General features: G+C 39.4%; 1 protein-coding gene and 1 long non-coding RNA gene across 6 annotated transcripts in view; one reads left to right on the top strand and one right to left on the bottom strand.

The window, feature by feature from the left end:
- The window catches only part of ARB2A (ARB2 cotranscriptional regulator A), a 419,837-nt gene extending 396,674 nt beyond the window's left edge, over positions 1-23,163 (top strand). For all 5 annotated transcript variants that reach the window (XM_086413098.1, XM_086413086.1, XM_086413091.1 and 2 more), the window contains one exon: positions 19,991-23,163. In XM_086413098.1, coding sequence (XP_086269224.1) covers positions 19,991-20,133 — 143 coding nt within the window. In that variant the 3' untranslated portion in view covers positions 20,134-23,163. The remainder of the gene's footprint in view (positions 1-19,990) is intronic.
- LOC147369977 (uncharacterized) lies at positions 5,059-19,499 on the bottom strand. The gene is made up of 2 exons (XR_015168286.1): positions 19,207-19,499; positions 5,059-5,961 (listed from the first exon to the last, which is right to left on the bottom strand). It is a non-coding gene; the product is annotated as an uncharacterized LOC147369977 (long non-coding RNA).
- Positions 23,164-24,150: the final 987 nt, after the last annotated feature.

Genomic DNA, 24,150 nt, shown 5'->3' with positions numbered 1-24,150 from the left:
ATATCTATATGGTAAACAATACTCCTTCTGCTTTTAGGAATAGATAAATTGAGACAAATCAAAGTTAAACAGCTTATCCAGAATTTCATGCATATTGATAGACTAGTCAGAAATAGATTTAAAATTTTAAGTCCCTCAGTTCAGCTGTGTAAACTATTTCTAAGCCATCAGCAACAATGTATGCAGTTAATTCTGCATTCTCTAATGGGTATGGCAGAAAATTATCATAGTTAAATATAAGCCTCAAATATTTTAGAAACTTCACTTTTGTCACTGCTTTTGATCGCCTCTTCATCAGATCTTTTACTGGAGCTTCCAGCAAGTTGAGAATTTGACTGATTTTAATTATAATTCAGATTACCTTCCAAGGTCTAACAAGAAAATGACAGGAAGGCAGGCCTTGAGATAGGAGTTTTCTTCTTTCCTGGATTGCAAACTTCTTTTAAAAATACAATCAAATGAGTATCTGTTATTTACTGATAGATTATGTAAGCTTAAATTGGAATGTTTTAATCATTTTCTTATGTTTTACTAGTTACTAAGATAGTTTACTAGAAATGTCATAGATCTTAATGTTAAAATTAGTGTTGTCATTCTGGAGTTTCAACCTTGAAAGTGTCAGTCGCTCAGTTGTGTCCAACTGTTTGTGACCCGTGGACTGTAGTCTGCCAGGGTCCTTTGCCCATGGGATCCTCCAGGCCAGAATACTGGAATGGGTTGCCATTTCCTCCTCCAGGGGATCTTCCCCACCCAGGGATCAAGCCTGGGTCTCCCGCGTTGCAGGCAAGCTTCCTTACCTTATAAAACTACCTTGTAGAAGATACAAAATAAAGTTATCTTTTAAACATCTACAAAAATGTATGAAAACAAGAATTAATAATTACTAAATCTTGATAGGTTTCCCTCTGTGATCCTAGATTGAATTTTTGTTTAATGTTTTATTTTTTGGCCACGCCACACAGTATTGTGCGATATTAGTTCCCTGACGAGGGGTGGAACCTGCAACCCTGCATGGCAGGTGCGGAATCTTAAGCACTGGACCACGAGGGAAGCCCCTGGACTGGATTTTGTATTAGAAAGTAAAAATGCCATAAGCATAGCTGGCAAAATCGGCATACAGATGGGAAGATAAGAGAGTCTCGTACAAGCGTAAACTCTTCTGAGTTTGATTACTGTAGTTTACATAAGAGGGTTTCTTCATTGTTAGAATATATTCCATATTCTAAAGGGTATGACATTTATAACCCGCCCAGATAATTGAGAAAAAATAATGTGTATACACAAATACGAGTGTGTTCACAGAAGTGCACAGAGTAAAAGAGTAAAGGCTAAAACAAGCATAACGGTTATTCTAAAGTTTGAGTACATAATATTCTTTTTAAACATAATACGCACTGTACCGTCCCTGAGGCAGTTTTCTGCACTGCGTGCCGTGAGAAAATAGCGTCAAGCCCAGAGCTATGTCTCAGTTGCTTAAGAAACTCACTTTCTAATGAAATTCTCTTTTCAGGAACTGCTTTCTTCAACTATAATTTTAGTTTGTAAAAGATTCACTTTTCTAAATCAGGTATTTCCTCTCTGGTGATAAATCTTGAACTGCTATATTTTGGTCAAATGCAATTCTGAAATAAAGTGTGAAATATCATCAGTGATAAAGCACATGTAATGTTCTGACTTACATGTATAAAATGTAAGTTTAAAATTCAGGCAAAGATTATTCCCAAAATTTCAAAACATGTTCTCTAATAATTACGTTAGATACTACATGTCAGTGTCTTAGGCTTGCATCATCCCAGAGTCTCAGCATTTTCTCTATTTCACTTTTAAAGATAAGAAATGAGAGTTTTACAGTTCCCATGTTTCACTGAGACCCATGCTGTCCCTCATCTTTTTGGCTGTTCTTTTGTGGCAGGAAGAGATGTGAGTTATATAAAATTGAAAATGTTGCTTTCTGTGTGAAAGTCTACAAAAAGCTTATTGTGCTGTGTTGGAGGGGAAAAAATTCTTCTTTTTAAAAATATTGGATCTGGAATGCTTATACAGAAACCTGACGTTTAGGAAATGACCTATTGATTGGCTATCTAAAGTTCATTTGTATTTGTGGCTTATAGAAAATTGGTATCTTTCATCAGCTGAGAACAAATACTGATCTTCCCACACTCAAGACACATTCAAGGTGCTGTTTTAACAATAATAATAATAATATGGATATAAAAAAGGAAAATGCAGATTTTGTAGAAGTATCATGCTAACCTATGACAGTTAGGTTAGTTATAATAGTTCTTTTCTGTATTCCATTAACTGTGTCCATATCAGATCACTGTGGCATGGGTCATCATTTTATTTGGGGACACAACTACTGTGGAAAACTTCTGTATTTAATGCCCATCTTTAGAAACATAACCGGGAAATGTGGATCTTACAGCAGATTTTTATCCGGCTTTAAAAGATGAACTTAATGAGGGAATGAAGAAAGAAAAGCCTACAAAAACTAAATACAAAAATGCATTTAACGTTTGTATTCTTTCTTGCCTGCACTATACTGGTTACCGACCAGGAAGAAAGATGCTTTCCAGTTTGGGCATTTTTGTTGTTGTTGGACCATTCACGTGTTTCAATCTCATTCCCCTTTGATCAGTTCAGTTCAGTCTGACTCTCTGCGACCCCATGGACCGCAGCACGCCAGGCCTCCCTGTCCATCACCAACTCCCGGAGATTACTCAAACTCATGTCCATTGAGTTGGTGATGCCATCCAACCATCTCGTTCTCTGTCGTCCCCTTCTCCTCCTGCCTTCAATCTTTCCCAGCATCAGGGTCTTTTGCAATGCGTCGGCTCTTCGCATCAGGTAACCAAAGTATTGGAGTTTCAGCTTCAGCATCAGTCCTTCCAATGAATATTAGGACAGATTTCCTTTAGGATAGACTGGTTTGATCACCTTGCAATTCAAGAGACTCTCAAGAGTCTTATCCAATACCACAGTTCTAAAGTAGTTGTCTGAATAATATAATAATACAATTGTCTTCAAAAAATATGGTTCTCTAAAGAATATATAGGTCACCCATTCCTTTAGATGTGTATGATTTTATCTCTTAAGCACCTGACTGTCAGGTCACCTAAAATTCATTATACTGATGTACACCTATTTTACTTCTCCCAGGTTGCCCTTTAGTAGTGTGCCATAAGCCTGCATTAAGGATGCAGTTATTAAAAACAACTATTCTGCACAACCGATTTGTTTTTACCACCTCGATGCAGTGAATTATCATCAACTGTGTTGCCTTCTCTGTATTTGTCAATGGAAAGCTCAGTCAAATTTTTGACCATCATCTGGCAATTACACAGGTTTACATATGAGTCATCCTTATGTGTTAATCTTACCCTATCCCTGCCTCTACACTATTTCTCTACTGTTTTTCACTTATTTCTCTTTTGTCCTACTATAATGTATATATAAGTCCTCTTAAATGCTTTTTCAATGAAATGTATGAATAAATATTAAATAAGTAAAAGTAACTACTATACTTTTGCTTAATATAATATTATTAAAGTTTTCACTGTAGGGATTAAATCACTGTAGAGATACAATTTTAGCCCCATTTTTTATATTTTGTAAATATATTTTTTTCTAGTCAGTGGGTTATAGCATTCTTTATTAGAGATTCCTGAAGTACTTTTGTCTTGATGATACAGGTCTTCCTTTATTTTTTGTAGGAAAGTTTTTAACAACTCATGATTCCACCAGTCCATAGACATTGTCGTGCCCCCAAACACTGCAGTCTGACTAACTGAAGACATCTTACTGTCAGTAACCAACATCTTCATGTCTCACTGTACAGATTAATCCTCCACCGTAGTTAACCTTCTCAGTGGATTCACAAGCTTTCCCACCCATCAGTGTGACTTTTTAAATTTTCTCTGTGGAAGAGAAATAAAATAATAGATGCCATTCACATTCAGTGATGCCCAAAGGATACAGTTGAGATTCTTTGGGTGGTAATTCCCATCCATTGCCACTTTAACAAGATCCAAGTAATAACTGTAACAATGATTTTAAATATTGGGGGGGTGGGGAAGAGACCTTTATGACCCTATAATCAACTTTAAAATGCTGCTTGGAACCAGGGTACAAAGCAAACAAGTAGGAACAATATGTACTTGGCAAATTTTGTACCACATGTAAAATCTACTTTACATCCATTGCAATATCTCACACCCCAGTATTGCAACTGTTTACAAACCCAAAAGTAAATTTAATTCCCGAGAGGAAAATTTAATTTCTTGAGCAGTAATGAAAGATTCCCCCTGTAAGTCTTCTGGACAGTTGCAGAAAAGCCTATATGGACAGTCCAATTAGAATTTTGAAATGTCTTTTTAGGATAAAATTTAGTACAGATGCAGTAAGGGTTATAATTATAAATAATTTTCATAACCCTTCCTAATAATTACTTAGCCGTATCTATTTCTATTCAGTTTTTAATCATAACTCAGTCCTTAGTGGAACTTAAGGACTGATACTCTAAAATATTATCTGGCATTGAAGTAACCAGTCCTATCTAATATATGCCCACATCATTTTCTAAACTAGGAATAATAGGAATTTACTGTGTTTACATGACATATTTAAGAATATATATTTCATTTAAAATCAATGCATTTTTTATCTTAATGGGAGATATTATTCTATATGTATTGTCGGTGTTGTGTAAATAAGTTCAGGATCCTGTAAGGATTCTTCTCATGTAGAAGGCAGTTGGATTATGTGATTTTTTTTTTTGTTTAAGAAAAGGACATTCAGAGAGGAAATGCCTTGGGGGACAGAACTGAGAATAAAATTAAAGTAGTATCAGACAGGTGAGGGCAAATTCTAGACTTAAATTGAAAAGACATCCCAGTGTCAGGAGCACAGGTGATCCTCCAGAAGCTGTATGCCGTAAGGTGACCGCGAACTTTCATGACCAGTAGTGAGCAACTAGATGACATCACCTGACAAAACCTTTTCTTTGTTTTTTTCTTTTAAAGTGCATCATCACAAAATCAATCAAAATAGACAATGTAATAATTTTATGCCAGATTTATATTATTCACAATAATTTGTTTTATGTGATATTTCATTTGTCTCTATTAGTTAATGTTCTGAGTACACTTGGAGGCTATTTTGCTAATAGTTCACAGTTTCCTTAAATTTACGACTAGAAGAAATGAAAGCTCTAAGAATTACAAAAGAAAAAGCTGAAATTATTCAGATATGATTGTTTATGTAGAAAATTCAAAATCTACAGATAAATTTTTAGGATAACAAGGGTAATTTAGGAAATTTGCTAGATACAAAATAATTATACAAAAACCAATTGCATTTCTATATACCAACAACAAGCAGTTAAAGATCTGTTTATGGTAGCATCAAAAACATGTCATACTAAAAAAAAAAAAAGTTAAGGGACATAGCATGTTCATAAATTCACTCGACACAGTAAACTTGTCTTTTCTCCCCAGATTGATAACAGAAGTTTAAGGTAATTCTTATCAAAATCCCAGCAAGATTTTTTTGTAGATACAACCCTTTGAGGTTTCCAAGACAACCATCACTTCTGACACCAACCACAAGTCGGCGTCACTAAGCCATCTTCAGGTTTCGTCATTTGCCAGGAGCACGCACAGTGCTCACTGTTACAACAGTAAAGGGGTGTAGATTAAAATTAGCCAGGGAGAAGCGCACAGGGCAGAGTCCAGGAAAGTTCCAAGGATGAATTTCCATTTGTCCTCTTCCAGTCGCGTCTTGGCTAGGGCTATCTTTTCCCAGCAACAGTGTGTAAAAATACACATAGAATAGTGCAGACTGGGGAAACTCACTTCAACCATGGTGTCCAGAGTTTTTACTGGGACTCAGCTCATATTGATATGGTTGACCACCTGCATTGCTGACTTTAATCTCCAGATACTCCAGAGGTCCAGCTGAAGCCTTTTGAGGCAAGGTCAAATAAATCATTACTGTACAGTAGACATACATAACTTTATTCTAAAATTTATATAAAAGGGCACAGGAACTAGAATGTTCCAAACAACTTTGAAAAAGAAGAATAAAGTGGGAAGAATCAGACCCTCTGATTTTAATACATCACTGGCAAAGATACAAAGAAAACTAGATCACTCACACATTGCTGGAAGGACTGTAAAATTGTGTGATGACTGTGGGAAACAGTGAGGGAGTTTCTTGCAAAACAAAACATGCAAGTAATATACAGCCCAGCAGTTGTACTCTTGGGCATTTATCCCAGAGAAATGAAGATTATGTCACAGAAAAATTCATACATGAATATTTAGAGCAGCTTTATTTATAATAGCCAAAAAACTGAAAACAACCCAGATACCTTTGAAATGGGAATGGTTAAACTGTGGTACATCCCTATCATGGAACACTACTCAGCAATAAAAAAGAACGAACTATTTATTCATACAACAACCTGGATAAATCTCCAGAGAATTAAGCTGAATGATAAAAGCCAGTCCCATGAGATTATGTACTGCATGATTCCATTTATATAATATTCATCAAATGACCAGATTCTAGAAATGAACAGATTAGTGTTGCCAGAGGTTACAGAAAGGCTGGAAGGAAGGTGGATGTGGCTATAAAGTGAAACATGAGTGATCTTTGTGGTGATGGAAAGTTCTGTAGCTTAACTGTAGCATGTTAATACCCTAGTTGTCGTATTACACTATGGTTTTATAAGGTGCTCCTGTAACAGGAATCATAAGCAGGACACAGGATCCATTTGTGTTATTTCTTACAATTGCATATGAATCTATAATTATCTAAAAATAAAAAGTGTGATTATAAATGAATGAACCCAAAAAATTGAAGTGCAAATCCTCTGTGGAGAAACTGATAAACCTTCATTAAGAGACATTAAAGATGATCTAAATAAATCGCAAGACGTATCACAGTCACCGATTACAGGATTCAACATTGTAGGTATATCAGCTCTCCCTAAATTAGTGTATAGGCTTACTACAATCCCAAGTCATTGAGTGGCTGCGGCAGTCTATAGTGGCTACTTTCCCACCTTGTCTTGCCTTCACCTCCTCCTCCTACTGGCTGCACAGCAGAGGTCTGTGCTTTTGAGAGTCTGACAAAACAATATAAAATGATGCTGTAGATACAAAGGTTCATCTGACTCACGTATGTATTCAGAATACCACTAGCACTTTGCTTTGTAAAGTCACCAGTTTTAATTGCTGTGATCTTCCGTATGCTTCCATTTCCTTTATTTCAAAAGAAGACCCATCATCAAAATAGTGCAAAAACCATAGAAAACATCTATGAATTTATGTTTTATTGTATCTTAATAGCATTTAATAAGTATCAGGTTTCTGGTGAATTCATTTCTAGACAGTTTTTTATACAACACATATCTATTAAGCCTCAGCTGTGATTTCTGGAATAAAAAGTTTTGAAGCATTACCCTCAAAGGATTTGGAGATAAAACAAGATATTTTCATACATGAAATGACTAGTTAAGCAAAGTAAGTATATGATAATATAGTATCTGCTATATATACACAAAACACTGAAACATGAAGAAAGGAAGTGGTTGGTGTAGGGTAAGGAATCAAAGAAGTTTTATTAGAGGAAGTAAATATTGAACTGAATCTGAAAGTAATAAGACATCTCTGAAAATGTTTTATTATAATGCTTAGTCAGTTTAGAAATATTAACTGTATTTAAGCAAAGTGTCGGTATAGCTACGGCCTGTCACAGCTGCTCTGGACTTTAGATTTCTCACTTGTGAAATGGAACTGTTAGATGAACTTTTATCTTGGGTTCTTTCCACGTCTTTACTATCTTATATTTGCTATGTTTCTATCTGCATCTAAATTTGAACCAAGCTCACTACATCTTGGGAGTGCAAGCTCTTGAACAGTTAAAGTTTGACTCTGCAAGTTCTCAGTTCTGACACTGTCCTAAACGTCATTTGATGCTAGTAAATTGTATTTACTAGAGAAGGACGGCATTTAGTTAAGTAGAACTATGAGATACTCTATACTTACCAGCTAGTTACTGGCGGGCTGTGGATCACCTGCACCTACCTCCTCAGTTTGTTGGAGAGAGCAAGAAAAACACTCTACTCCTTGAGTTTTGGTTATAGAGTATCCAACCACTATTACATTCCAATTTTAGAGGATTTTATTTCTAGACTCTAAAAGCTGGTATACACTTCAGTATAGGGTACATTGGTCCATCTGTGTTGAAGATGAGTAAAGTTTGACCACTGCCTTCAAAAACTTCACCATGGTAATCAATCTCTTCTCTGACTGGACTTCAGAATCACAGATGCCCAGACCCTGAGATTTTGAAAAGGTTTAAAAATTGTCAGATGACCTGGGCCTGGGAGAATGGGGGATATTTATAGAAAAACAGTTGATGGATTAAACCCAGAAAAGAAGACTTAATCTAGGGAATGGAGGGCTTTAAACCACGTGGAGGAATTTCTACATAATTTGAAAGATTCTGAAGAAAATTGGATATGTTTGAGCAGAGAAAGAGGTCTGTGACACAGAGGATACTTTAGAATGTTTCATCTGGTAGCAGGGTACAAGACAGAAGAGGGTGAAGGCTGTGAAGTTTGTTAGGAGGAAGTTTCTGGAGGCTAAATAATAGGTCATTAAATCCAGACTGGTAACAGGGGAATAGAAAGGGGAAAAAAAAGAGATTGGAAAAACTTTGCTGAGGTATAACTGTCAGGATTTGGTAACTGATTGGATCAGGAGTCAGGGAAGAAGCAAAAACAAAATCAAAAGCGACTGAGAGGTTTGTCTGTTCATAGAAGCGAAGAAAGTGGGAAAGCCTGCCTGGAGAGTAAGTCCACAGTCACCTCTGGGGGCCTGCAGACATGGAACACAGTGAGAGCACATTCCCAGCCTGGTACCTTTCCACCACACACACCAGCCCAGAGTATCAAGAACCCAGATGCATCAGCGGAGAAGAGCACAGTTGTTAGGAAAATGCTGTTTCTAATCCAGCTACTACTTTGAAATATTTTATTAGGCTGCCTTTCAACTCTTAACTGCATATGACTGTTGCCTACTACTATAACTCACTTTATGTGAAACAGAAGTAGGTGTGTTTTACACTCTGAAGTGTGCGGGAGGAGAATGATCTACAGGTGGGAGGAGTTGATAAGTGCAATCAGGGAGGGTTAAATCCATCATTCCAACTCCCCCATAATCCATTCAGTCTTTACCAAAAAAAAAAAATAAAGGGTACTCTTTAAGTACAAATTATATTTCTCCTTTGATGAAACTCTGCTGCTTGTACTTGGAATAAAATTAAATTAATTCCATTGTACTTGAAATAAAATCAAAACCTTGCACTGTGGCCTGAGAAACCTCACATGGCTTGGAGGCTGCCCACCTCTCTGAATCGTCTTCCACTTTCCCCTCACCCTCCATACTCTGGGCACTGACTCTTCAGTTCCTTGACTGTGACTTGCTCGTCCCCTGCTCAGACCCACCCCCCCTGCACCCCCGCCCCCAACCTCCCCACACCCCTGGCCCTTGTTCTCCCAGGACCCTGCCTACAGCATCCTCCCCAGACCTGCATCTGGCTCCCTCTTTCCATTCTGGTCTCGGGTCAGAAGTCTTTTCCATCAAGTGTAAATGGATGACCACCTCTCCTCCTCTTTGTTCTCTTCACCTCTGCCATTGTGTGTGTGTGTGTGTGTGTGTGTGAGATTCCCCTACAGTGCTTCTGACTCTGAAATTATCAGGTTCATTGGTGTACCTGGTTATCACTTGTCATCCCCACCAGCACATATGCTCCAAGAGCAGAGTCTTTGTATATCACTCACAGGACCCATGGAAAAAACTTCCCACAAAATATATCCTCTAGAATAGAATCCACGGTTGAGGGAAGAGGACCACAGAAGACTCAGATATGTGAACTAGTAAATGATTTTCTTTTGCATAGAAATAAAGTATTTTGCAATCCATTCAGTCTCTCCCTGCTGTCTCTTTCTCATTCTCTCTCTCCCTTCCTCCCCCTTACTTCCCTTCTCTTACTTTCTCTCCCTTTCTCCCCACCTCTCTCTTACTTACACAAACACACACACACACAAAGTCAGACTGGCAGCCATAAGCCATGGGTATGTAGCGAGGAACACAGAGAAGCTGGAAGAAAAGGGAAGCCTGACAAGATATCTAGAAAGCTGCACTAGCCCTCGTGATCAGAAGCAGGCCCAGAAAGCTCTTTGCTGCTTGTGTTGGAAATAATACGATCAAATATCTATGGAAACAGCTATTTCGTGATTCTTTGCATTCCTTATTTAGAGCTCTGTGCTCGTACGATCCTCTGGTAAGTTCAGTTCAGTTCAGTCATGTCCGACTCTTTGTGACCCCATGGACTGCAGCATGCCAGGCCTCCCTGTTTATCACCAACTCCCAGAGTTTACCCAAACTCATGTCCATTGAATCAGTGATGCCATCCAACCATCTCACCCTCTGTTGTCCCCTTCTCCTCCCGCCTTCAGTCTTTCCCAGCATCAGGGTCTTTTCCAGTGAGTCAGTTCTTCGCATCAGGTAGCCAAAGTATTGGAGTTTCAGCTTCAGCATCCAATGAATATTCCAATGAATATTCCAATGAATATTCAGGACTGATTCCTTTAGGATGGACTGGTTGGATCTCCTTGTAGTCCAAGGGACTCTCGAGTCTTCAACACCACAGTTCAAAAGCATCAATTCTTCGGCGCCCAACTTTCTTTATGGTCCAACTCTTACATCCATATGTGACTACTGGAAAAACCATACCTTTGACTGGATGGGCCTTTGTCAGCAAAGTAATGTCTCTGCTTTTTAATATGCTGTCTAGGTTGGTCATAGCTTTTATTCCAAGAAACAAGTGTCTTAATTTCATGGCTGCAGTCACCATCTGCAGTGATTTTGGAGTCCAAGAAAATAAAGTCTCTCACAGTATCGATTGTTTCCCTATTTAATTGCCATGAAGTGATGGGACCAGATGCCATGATCTTCGTTTTTTGAATGTTGAATTTTAAGCCAGCTTTTTCACTCTCCTCTTTCACTTTCATCAAGAGGCTCTTGAGTTCCTCGTCACTTTCTGCCTTAAGGGTAGTGTCATCTGCACGTTTGAGGTTATTGATATTTCTCCCAGTAATCTTGATTTCAGCCTGTGCTTCATCCAGCCTGGCATTTCGCATAATGTATTCTGCATATACATTAAATAAACAGGGTGACAATATACAGCCTTGACGTACTCCTTTCCTGATTTGGAACCAGTCTGTTGTTCCTTGTCCGGTTCTAACTGTTGCTTCTTGACCTGCATACAGATTTCTCAGGAGGCAGGTCAGGTGGTCTGGTATTCCCATCTCTTTCAGAATTTTCCACAGTTTGTTGTGATACACACAGTAGATCACAGAGCTGGTAAAATTACTTTTGAAAATGACAAGGGGAACCTAGAAAAAGAGAACTTTTGCCCACACCTGGGCTCATATTTGACAGGGAAACAGTATTCCTGGAGGCCAGGCCTTGTGACAACACTAAGAGTAGTACACGAGACAAGAGGACTTCCACACCACCTATCTGGGTTTGATGAGCAATTATAGCAACTAAAATGTGTCCATCTTCTATTGGCTAGGAGAGGCGCACTAGAGAGGTCTGCCAGGTTTAGTGTTGAAGACCCATAGCTACTGCAGGCTCTCTACTCTGCCTGAGAAATTTGCTTCCCAAAGTTGTCTCCTTGAATCTTAAGCTGCCCAGTGCCCAAACCACCACCCACTCCCCTTCCATAGATGAGAGAAAAGATGCTGGAGGAAAGGACAGACTTTCCCAGTAGCTGCGAATGACCCAGAAGTTTCTACCACTGATTTTTTTGCCTTTGTTTCAGCCTGTTATCCCTAGTCAAGCTTGATGACTTGCCTTTAGGGTCTCAACACGATCTCAGCCTTAATGGGTTTGCAGCGTTGTTAGCAGTCGAAGACTTGCCTGTCTCTCCTTCCACGAGTAATTTAAGCAGGCATGTGACACGTTTAGTGAGCTGCTCTTGGCATTTTCCTCACTCAGTCTCAGTGATCACCCCACTTTGTTTGCCCCCACCCCCACCCCCACGTGACTGAGTCTCACACTTGTGCCTTCTAACTTGGAGAGTCACCATCAGGAGCCCTTCTGTGTTCAAATGTTGGTAGATTTATTCTTTTAAATGATGTTCTCCTTGGAAGCTCTAGAATTCATTTTGCAATGAATTTTAGTAGTAATATATGTTTTCTTTCTTTTTAGAAGGCACATTATTTTTCCATGCTCTAGTATTTCTCTAATTCTTTACAGCTTTCTAAAAATAACCACTGGTGAGCTCATAAATTCATTAGTTAATCCCACTGGGACTCAATAATGCATATTACAGACCTCCTGATTTTTATATATTAGATTTTCTCAAGAATTCCCTTACCTGTTATTATCAACATAGCTATATTGACAGGGTCTTCATTACTTCCTAATTGCTCATGTTTCTTTTTCTTGTTAAAGATCAATTTTTAAAATAAGCCTCGCCAGTTTGAAAGTATCATAGATATGTTATCCTGTTAATGTGTTTCATATCTTTCTTGTTTTTTTCCTTTCCCCCTTTATCGTAAGAAGCATATAAAATTTATTCATTATCTTTTTCTTTAAAAACAAATTCTTTTGCAGGGGAGGGGGATGTCAGGGAGAGGGTAGGGAAACATAGTTGTTTTTCCTCCTAAAATAAAGATATTAAAAAGGATATTTCATATTCAGAGGTGACTTTGCGAAAAGTGATATTCCCTATTCTAAACCAGACCCTAAAATGTAAATTATGCATAAATTGTTGAAATTATTCCATGACCTTTTGGTTTCAGACCATGTAAAATAAGGTGACTAACAATAACTAGAATAGTGAATGGCTGCCCAAGAAATTCTTCTAAATTATCTTTTCAATGAGACCTTACTCATACTGTCCATCATATTATAGTAGTAAACCTCACCTCTGGAAAATCTGGGTGTGTGTGTGTGTGTGTGTGTGTGCGCGCGCGCACACGCATGTGTGATGTCACTTGAAGACTGATTATTTGCTTTCCCAGAGAATTCTTCACTTTATTAAAAGATTCACTGAAGAAGTAGATAACCTGTTTCTTCCTTTAAAAATATTCTATTTACAGAAATTATATTTAAATATAACTTTTTAAGACATCTACTGCATAAAATGAGGTACAGCTTCACAGTAGTCTACATCTACCAAAGTAAACATCAGGATTTTGGCTGCTAACTCAGTAGCATATTTTGGCATAGTTTTTGCCAAAAAAAAAAAATTCTAAGCACTAAGATCAAGTGAAGAGGAGTATGGACAAGGCAGATTTGCAAGAAACACTTGAATTAAAGTCATCGTAGGAAGAAGTAAGGGGCATTAGACAAGGCAAAAGACAGCAATGTTTTCTTCTCTCATGCTATTCTTTGAGCATTCCACTGACAGAACTATTTCCAACTGTTTCTTGTTTAATTTCTAAATGCTGATACATAAATGCAGCCTCCTTTCTCAGCTCCATTACAAGACACTGTAATGTGTGGTGTGTGTGGAATGTGTTTGTATGCATAAAAGACACATAAAGTCTTTTGGGAAAACTTGACACATTTTAGCAATTTGATCTTCCTCATATGACTTATAGTCTTATCCTTTATACTTAAAGTTTCTAACCTTTTTGACCATTTGTGCTATCTCTACCTCCTTGAAATTTGCTATAGTTCATTTTTTAAACAATTGAGAGATAAAGAACATTCAGTGTAGTATTTTAATTGGAAGATCCCCTGTCTACTACCTTTTGGTTATTTCACAATGAACAACGTCATTGACAAACAGTATTTGTGAAAGAAACATTAAGTAAGAGAAGTAAAAGGCACTTTCTACCCTGTGTAAGGATAAAAGAGCTAGCTGTAGGTAGGGTTCAGGTTATAATAAAATTAATCTCTAATGTAATGAAAAAGAATTAACTTCATTTTTATTTAAGCTGACCCTTGATCATCTAAAAACATACTATTTTAACAAATATTTTGTCGTGCTTTTAACTATCCTTAAATAAATTCTAGAGATAACATAATTCACCTACTTACAAGATTGCTAAATTTTTGTATCCCCCTAGTTAACATATGAAGGAAATAAAAGAAAAATAACCCATAATAATATGCATGCTAAGTCGCTTCAGTCGTGTCCGACTCTGTGCGACCCCATAGACGGCAGCCCACCAGGCTCCGCCGTCCCTGGGATTCTCCAGGCAAGAACACTGGAGTGGGTTGCCATTTCCTTCTCCAGTGCATGAAAGTGAAAAGTGAAAGTGAAGTCCGACTCTAGCGACCCCATGGACTGCAGCCTATCAGGCTCCTCCCTCCATGGGATTTTCCAGGCAAGAGTGCTGGAGTGCGGTGCTATTGCTTTCTCCAAATAATATGCATATCACTATTTAAAGTGCTCAAGAAAACCTGCGTGGGTCCTGTGCATCGGCTCACCAGGAATTCTACATCTACAAATACAGGCCAGTTGCAGGTGTGCTTATCAGTGGCTCAAGAACTGTGAGCAGTGAGGCCAGTGATGAGATATTTCTCATATAGTAATCCATTCTTAGTAATACTCTGAACAACACAAGGTACAAAATTCCTTCACTTTACATGGTACCTGATTCCTGGAAAATTCTGTTATATTAAAGAATCATGCCGGAATACTTTGTTAAACAAATCTAAATTCTAAGCCCATAATCATAAACAAGTTTTACAACTACACAAAACATTTGAAAACCATGTACAGTGCAGAACAATTCTTCACGCTGTAATGCCCTGCAAACTGAAGGATGTCCATCTCCCCGGCCTTCTCCCAATAAATGTCAAAAGCTCCTCCCAATTGTCTTGACCTCCAAAAAATTTTCCTACAGATTTCCAAAATGCCCCAGAGGCCACTACCATGTCCATTAAGAACCACTGATTATGACTGAGCAAGGGCACTTTTTTGTAATAAAGAACTGAGATCCTGCACATTTTTTTTTTTTTTTTTTTTTTGTCCAAGGGTCAGAAAGCTGTGGGTGACTCTGAGGGTGGTGGGTGGTGTTTGCCTAGGCTCCTGTGTGAAACCCCAGCCTCACTGATGAGGTAGGAGAAGTTGCTATGTGCTGCTGGTAAGCCCAGGTGATGAAGGGAAAGGACACTGATGATGGATGCAGCGCCCTAGAAACAAGGAATAAGTCAGGACATGGGATGAGACTCATGGTGTTCTGAGGAGCAGCTCTCCAGTTAGAAATGATGTGTGGGAAAAAAAGAGTAAAAAGTATTTGCATCATTCTCGTGTCATTTTTCTGTCTTATGTATATTTTTTCCATGCCACCCTTACCCTAAACTCACTCCTGTGTTTGTATCATTTTCCACCTTGGAAATGTCTTTATTATAATTATTATTGTACAGCTGAATGGGTCATCACTTAAACTCCAGGAGAACTGTAGTGCATCAGACAAGCGGGGGCCTCAGGGAGTGTTCAGTTCAGCACTTGCTGAGGCCCAGAGGACAGTGATGCTCTTGGTTCCTCTGAGTTATCTGGATTTTGTCCGTGAAGCTGCCCCTTCTAGGGGCCATGGTGGCCTTGTAACCGCCAAACTGAATACTTTTCTTCCACTTGAGTTCTTCCAAACCTCCCTAACACTGTTCATCCAATCCATCCAAGAGATGAGGATCTCTTTCTTCAGCTTCACAGACTGAAGAACAGCACCTAAAACACAATGTAAATGACCTGCAGCCCAGACCTCTTCCTGACTTTCCTATCTTTTATTGAACCATCACCATCCTCCAAGTCACTGTGACTGGAACCAAAGTCACTTCTTTATTTCTCCTCTTTATTCACCAGTAGCAGCCATCGCTTAATTAATAGGCAGGTCTTATTCATTTTTCCTCAATACCTATTGAGCCTATTTTTTTGTTTGTTTTTTGTTTTTTTTCAGAGTCCATAAGCCTGTTCTATACATCAGTGTCTCTTTTGCTGTCTCGTATACAGGGTTATCGTTACCATCTTTCTAAATTCCATATATATGCGTTAGTATACTGTATTGGTGTTTTTCCTTCTGGCTTACTTCACTCTGTATAATAGGCTCCAGTTTCATCCACCTCATTAGAACTGATTCAAATGTATTCTTTTTAATGGCTGAGTAATACTCCATTGTGTATATGTACCACAGCTTTCTTATCCATTCATCTGCTGATGGACATCTAGGTTGCTTCCATGTCCTGGCTAAGAATGGCTGCGATTCAAAAGTCTACAAATAATAAATGCTGGAGAGGGTGTGGAGAAAAGGGAACCCTCTTACACTGGTGGTGGGAATGCAAACTAGTACAGCCACTATGGAGAACAGTGTGGAGATTCCTTAAAAAACTGAAAATAGAACTGCCTTATAATCCAGCAATCCCACTGCTGGGCATACACACTGAGGAAACCAGAAGGGAAAGAGACACGTGTACCCCAATGTTCATCGCTGCACATTTATTTTGATACTGAATTGATTTTATGGACTAGGAAACTGAATTTGCCCCAAAGGTGAATCATCCAGTAAGAGAAAGCCTGCCAGTCTAAAAGGATACAAAAATCAACCTGGGAAAAACCTTTATCTCCTCATTGTGGGAACAACTTAGATTAGGAAAATGGGAGTTTGAAAAGGAGAAAGATGTTCACAGTCCCTAAAAAGAGGAGTTTTTGCTAAGGGTAAAGTTGTGGTAGAGCAAAGACCAGGCCTAACTATAAAACCATGTTTATCTCCTTCAAGTAACATACGTTAGTGCTGACTGGACTAGTTTCCATGATACCTACACATCACTGCCGTTTATTAATAAATGGCTGCTTTTTTAGTTAGCCTAGACTTTCCCCCTTTATTTGCTCTTATGAACAGATGATATAATGGCCTTGTGTTCCCATCCTGACGGAAGAAGTTCCCCTAAAGTGGTATATTTCTTAATTACTAGAAAGCTGCTGTCTGAAGTTTCCATTCTGTTAGTATTGCTATGGGTGGATATTCATACTAATTTTGAATATTTTGATTGACCTTTGGCCTTGAATTTTCAAAAATGGTCTCCAAACATGTTTTTGAAACGTGCATACACAGCCCCAGATGGACATGCAACTACCTAACTTCCAAATGCTATTTTTAAATTATTAAAAATCTACTTTCAGTAATTTAGAAAAGAAAGCCATTTTTATATAAGATATTTATGTTACCACTCCTTAGTTCAGGGAGAATTCTCCCTCCCCAACTTCCTTCTTCATAATTCAGTTTCTAACCCACCTTGCTTATTACTTTACTCCTAGCAATTTCCCTTCCTCTGACAGAGCACACATTCTCATTATTTATTCTCTTAAATTGCAAGGGTAAATACTGAGGGCCAGTGCAGGTCTTCAGTTATCTCAGGGACTTTGGTCTTTTCAGCCCAAGACTAATCAAGCAGAGAGTCATCATAAGCTAAAACTAAAAAGCCTTTGTAGTGACTTTATCACCAGGGAAATTTGTTCATCCTTCATAAAGACTGTCACCAGGAAAGAAAAAAAATAAAGGCGTTAAAATTGCTTCAGACCATTTGACTCCTTAGGTCCCTCTAGATTCATACATTGAATTGGTTTTCAAGGGGTGGGAGGAATTATGAGAGGAGCTCCCTAAGAAAGCTTACAAATTCATCATAGCCTTGATAACATTAGTAAGTCTAAGTGTGATCACTACGGAGGAAATGCCAAATGAGCCTGGAAGCATGGGAAATGAGAAGGAAAAGAGACAATTAACACCTTTTTTTTTCCCTATTGTGTTTGGGGATGGGTGTTTCCATGTAGTATGCATCAGAGAATAGTCAATACAATTGACTTAAAAAATGTTTTTTCATTATAAGTGCTACTAATAATTATTATTGAAATGAAACTGGACTTACAAGACTCTAGAAACAGGGTTGGTCATTTCATAAACCGGTCCAGAAACTGGGCCCCCTTCTAAACATACCCATGAAATATTATTTAAAGTAGGTATGTCTGAGCTTATCTAGAACTGCTCACAAACTTCTTTTGTATTTGGAGAATATAAATGACTCCAAATTCAAAGGAAGTCTTTAAGACTGTTAGCTGAATAAATCAGTGAAAGTTATATACTGACAATAAATATCAGGAAGTTAAATATATTCTAAAGAACTTGAAATTTTACACTTATTGATGCAGGCACACATATATATAATTTTTTTTTCCCCAAGAATTCTACTAAGACATCAAAATCCAGTCAGGCACGTTAGGATTTGCCAGGATAAACCTACACTCATCTTCTTTCTCCCCCTGACTAACATTGAATTTTGCCCAAAATGAGTAAGCAAATGGAAAGATGACCTCATTTTTCAGTCTGAACACAGCAGTGTTGGGGGATATTTCTCACGGATATGACTTCAGTACTAGATCTTAGTTCCAAATGCAGGTTCATTTGGCCAATCTGTAGAGGACAGGAGGGTAGAGAGCATCCTTCTGAGGACACCTATTAAAAGAGGGGCTCTCTAGTAAGGCCAGCTCCCACAGCTAAGTCACAGGCACAGAATATAGCTTTCTGCTCTCTGGTCGAGGCAGCCATAGCATCCTTATTGTTGTAACTCCCAGATTGTGATACTGTCACAAAACTGTTGCTAGGCAACAAATGTGGTTACCAGGACTCAGCGAATAGCTGAAGGGGAAAGCAAAGTGTTGCACCATTGTAGAGTAACCATAGCAATGACCTACTATTACAGACTAAAGAATTATCATTAACAATGTTAAAGTATCAGACAGAGGCCCCGAATCCAGAGACTTCCAGGCAGTGTCCCTCTGCATAATTGAGTGATCTAGGAAGCGATTTCAACCGTTTCAAAGCTATTCACTCATTATTTCTAGGGGGACAGTCTTTGTTGCTGTCATTTTTTTGTTTGTTTGTTTAAAAAGTGTTCCGTTTATACAGCTATTAGTAAAACGATGTAAGCTATCCCAAGGAGTCAAAAACAGGTTAACGGCCTCATCTCTTCTGTCTACATCAATGTTATTATTATTATTATTTTGGTCTGTCTCAAACTGAAGATTTTATTAAAAAAAAAAAAACAAATTTACATTAGCATGAAACTGAAGCCCACAGAAAAGAAGCTGTAGTAAAATTAAAGAGCTCCATAAACTGACCACTTAACTTTCATTTGGTGAGTTGCATTCCTCTTGACAACATAGAGGGGCCTAGAGGCTGTTTTACTAGTGACTGCCTTGAAACATTGAGGGGTTTTGTTTAGCTTCTGTAAAACTGTCCCCTAAGATCTGTTAAAAAAAAAAGGAAAAGAAAAAACACGTAAGCTGCTGGGACACTAAACTCGGACGTGTTTGCTTCTCTCGGAAAGCAAAGAACCGTGAGTGCTCCGCGGTGGGTGCGGCCGCGGCCGGGACGCCGAGCCGCGCCGGGGAGACCAATCCCCGCGCGCGCCGGGCCTGGGGGCGGTGGGTGGTTTTCCCCGGCGGGAGAGGGAGTGGCCCTTCCCCGCCCCGCGCCTCGATTGGCCCGCAGGGGGCTGAGGCCGCGCCTCGGGCGACCGCTGGGAGACTAACGGGCCGCGGCCGCGCATCAGGGTCGGGGGGTGGCCGTGCTGGGGGGGCTCCGGCCCGCGACGGCGGAGTCCCGGGGTCGCGGACCCGGGCGGGCGGAGCCGCGGAGTCGGCCTGCGAGCCTCCCCGCGGGGCGGGGGGGGGACCCACGTGAGCCCTCAGGTACAGGGGTGGTCCCCAGGGGTCGACCCCAGGGGGTCGCAGGCCGCGGAAGGGCGGGGGCTGGGGAATGCTGGGGGGGGGGGGGGGGGACGCGGTCTCCGGGACCGACGATCGGCGGCCCAGTGTCCCCCCGCCCCTCCTCCCGCGCCTGCGGCGCGCGAGGCCACCGCGTAACCCCCCTACCCCTTCCCCTGTCTGTGCGTTTTTTCAGGCACCGACCGCCACGAGCTCACTTCCTGGAAGAGCTTCCCGTCTATTTTCAAATTCTTCACCGAAGCCTCCGAGGCCAAGAGCAGCTCCCTCAAGCCGGCTCTGACGCGGCGCTCGCACCGAATAAAGCACGAAGAGCTGTAAGAGGAGAGCGAGAGCGAGGACGCGGAGGGGGGCGGTAGAGGGGGGGGCGAGGAAGCGCCCCCGGAGCCGGAGTCCGCCCGCCTCACCCCTTCACACACAAACACACACACCCCGCCGGGCCCGGCGAGCCGACTCCCAGCCCCTCATTAGATTGTTTTCCCCCTCGGGCCACAGGGCCGTGATACATATATATAGAGAGAGACACATCTAAACGGCGTTCGGCATTATTTCTAGATGAGTGCACTGTCAAAGCAATCCGGATCCACCGGTCGCGCCGGCGCTTCCTGCGGGCCGAGCCCGCGGCTCCGCGCAGACAGAGGCTGACGGCGCCCTGCCCGGCGCGGCCCGCGCGCCTCAGACGGTCCCGACGGAGCCCGAGCGGGCGCGGCGGGGCGAGCGGCGTCCGCGCGGTCCTACCGCCCGCCGCCGCCGCGTCGCGCCGCTCCCACGGCCCCCAACCCCCGCCCCCCCCGCCCCCCCCACACACACTTTACCCAGAATCGTGTCCATTTTTTGTCTCTCCGAACCCAGGCAAACTTTTTATTCTAGACTTAAAACTCCCATTTTCAATAGAATCTTTTTTCTCTCTCCGAACCCAAGCAAACTTTTTATTCTAGACTTAAAAACTCCATTTTCAATAGAATTTTCCCTAAGGACTTCTTTTTTTTTTTTAAGAAGTTATACAGTTACCCATCCAAAACCAAACTCAAACCCCCCAAAGCCAAGTTCAAATTCAGAACATGCATGCGGTGATGTACTGTGTAGTTTGAGTGGGGCAACTTGTGCTTTCCCTAACAATCTTATTTTTGAGACCAGAAGTGCACACACACACACACACACACACCCCCAAAAAATGGATAAAGTACCGAATCCACGTTATGGCGGAAAATCCTTGCCAGTTGAATATGAGACTTTACACAGGTCTCTAATTGCAGAAGAGTGTTCAAACCAGTGCATAATGATGAGCAAATCGTTTAAGTGTATGAGTGAAAGGTTTCATTTTCAGTGAAATTTCCAACTTCATCACTAGAATTTACTTTCCAAAATACACAGTGTGTATTGGGTAGCATTGTAATTTAGATAGCATAGTTAAGTCTTGTTTAAATCTTAATGTAGAGGAAGTTTGTTGTTAATCTTAAGTGGATTGATATGTTCTGAGCTTTGGGGGTGGGGGGTTGTTAGGCCTTTTTAGGGAGATAATTTTTTATCCTCATCAGGAAAATGAACTTGTCTGCTCTTGAACCTTTTCCTTCTGAAAGACTTAGTGGAACTAAGATGATTCTTTTTAGTTTTCTGCTCCAACAGTATGAAAGACTTTTCTCCTCCCAACCCAATGGTATAATTCATAGTTCTCCACCTCCTTTGTAAGGTTTTGCCCTACAGTTTCAACAGTTAAGTTTTTTAATCCAGCTAAGATCTGGCCAACAACACTGTGAAGTATAAGGTAAAAAAAAAAGTTAAGATTTTGCTGACTTTTAAATTCACATGTTAAATCTTAACATTATCAATTTTTTAATTGCTTGTATAATTTAATTACCTAGAGAAGATTCTGTTTCTAATAAGTGAGGATCTGAATTTAATATTTTTCCATCCTTTTTTACAGTATATGCAACAATATGCCTGCCTTATTTGAGGTCATGATAAAATGTACCCAAAATGACTTAGGACTGTCTGACTCCTCAGAAGAATAACTTAAAAGGAAAACCTCATTCTTTTTATATTATGAATCGATTTCAGCAAGTTTTAAAACTGATAGTATCTGTGTTTGGTACACAAGTGCTTTAATTAGTTCTCATAATTTTAATGATGCTAAGTTAAGGTGATCTTTCTTCAGTAGTCTTATATGAGTATCTTTTGATGTTATTTTAGCAGAAACAGCATAGGTGGGAAAATCAAAACATCGTTTTATCCAAGTATAACTCCAACAATGTCAAGCATGTTGGTCTGCAATCTTTTCTGTTTAGAAGTAATGGTGAACTGTGTTAACTAATGGTACCTTCCACTGACAGGCTTTGAGAATTTATATTGATTGTATGTATTTGTCAAAGTGTTACAAATTGTGTGGTGTTTTCAGTATCTGAAAATGTTCATAGGGAACTGATTTTATTGTTTTTTTTTTTTTAATCAGCACTTGTACAGTAGTCGGTTTGTGAAGCTTCTACAACTGAATTAGAGCAAATACGCTCGGGTTATAAACCAAATCACTCCTATTCCTTCTCTTCAGTTTTCTCACCTCTTTCTTTAAAAACCTTTACTGGTAACTGGAGTAAATCACTGTTTAAATTGCCTTTAAAACTACTGTGTTATTAGGCCTTATTTACACTATCTATAGAGAGCTATTTGCAAACTTAAGTTGTGTAAATACAGTTTCTACTTGTGGATCTAAGCTGTTGCCACCGCGAGAGAGCTAGGCATCCCGCCCTAGACTTCCAGCTGATTATTAGTAAGATTCCTTGTAATGTGGAATTTTTTATAACCTGTTGATTACAGGTTTCTTGGTATGAATATAATACTGTTATATTCACCTCAATTTTCCAAGAATAACAAGTTAGTTGGTAGTAGCCTGCCTGCTTGAACGAGATAAAGGGTTAACAAAATTTCTGCTCTGATCTCCCATTCTGATTTCTTTAAACAAGTTTTCAGCAGAGTAGAGGTTTAAAGTTTGGAAGTGGGTTTTTATCTTTCTTTTTTTAACTGTATAGTGAGTTCTTAGAGGAAGTGTAATGGGAAGCAAGGAGTTGCTGATAAATCTAAGGTTCAGAATAGTCCTGTTAAAACTTAAAAGCCAGATCCTGGCTTTGGAGCTTTCTAAAGATACATAACCATACAGCCATTAAAGGTTTTCATGGATATTTGAATGGGGAAGGAGGAGATGTACTTGTAATAATTGTTCTTTTCTCAAGTTTCTACCTTGTGCTTCAACTTGGATTACTTTATTGTTTATACCAAAAGAAAACTAAAGCACAGGAGTTTCCTATATATGATATATTTCTGTTTACTATTTTAAAATAAAAAATAATTTTCCCAATATTCAGTGATGTGTTATTCTTGTTCAGAAGTTCATTTTATCACATATAGAGGTCAATAAAAGCAGAAACTTAAAAAGAATGATGGGACAGCATTTATCAATATTATAAACCTTACAGCTGCTTATTATTACTATTATTATTGCTGTAAAGTAATATCCTAACTTCAGTTGAGTCACTCTTTAGGTTGGAACTTTCACAAAGCTAACATTTGTTTTTAAGACCTGAAATATCTCCTTAGCTACAAGGAAATTAGAACCTGTTGTTAAACTATCATTTTATAAGATATATTTTACTATATATGGTAAACAAATGTGTTTTCCAGAAGGAGTCTGCTGAGATTAAATTGCTCCCAAATCCCTATATAGATCCTGGATGTGTTATTACCTCTAATCTAAAAATATCCTGTTTACATGTATTTCACAGCTTTTCCTTCTTTAAAACCTGTAACTCCTTTGAGGGAGTGTGGATGACAAAATAATGTTTCCTGTATTATCAGTGCTAATAAATTAGAATTTTTCATTTTTCTCTGGATTACCGGGGGGCGGGGGTGGGGGCGGGTTCCGATCCAGACACATGTGTGTCTCCCGTTGTAATCATGGATTGTAACTGTAAACTGACAGGGTCCTTTCGGTGTCTGTAATCCTAGCTCATTTCAGAAAGATTACTATTACAGAAAGTCTAAAATTTTCTCAAAAACTTTGCCTATGCCTCTATAGAGAAAAAAAAGTCTTTAAATAAATGTAAAATAGTCTCATTTTTGAAATATGGGTGGCAAAAAAGGATAATAGTGGTGGTTATTTCATGATTACTTATTAGGAGGTATAATAATATAAAATAAAAGACTCCAGGAGGTACCCCCTTTCAAAAATTGAATACTTTCCTTCCTTCCTTCCTTCCTTGTATAGTGTGACTGAGTGGGAGTCTCTTGAATTGTTCGTCTTCCTTTTATCTAATATTCTATTAATCTCCAAAAAGATCAGTTTGAGTC

This window comes from Bos grunniens, chromosome 7 (genome assembly GCF_055505025.1).
Source record: "Bos grunniens cultivar Pamir isolate PY7600 chromosome 7, Bosgru_T2T1.0, whole genome shotgun sequence".
NCBI lineage: Eukaryota > Metazoa > Chordata > Mammalia > Artiodactyla > Bovidae > Bos > Bos grunniens.
Note: the sequence above shows the minus strand (reverse complement) of the source record. Positions and strands in the feature narration are given on the sequence as shown.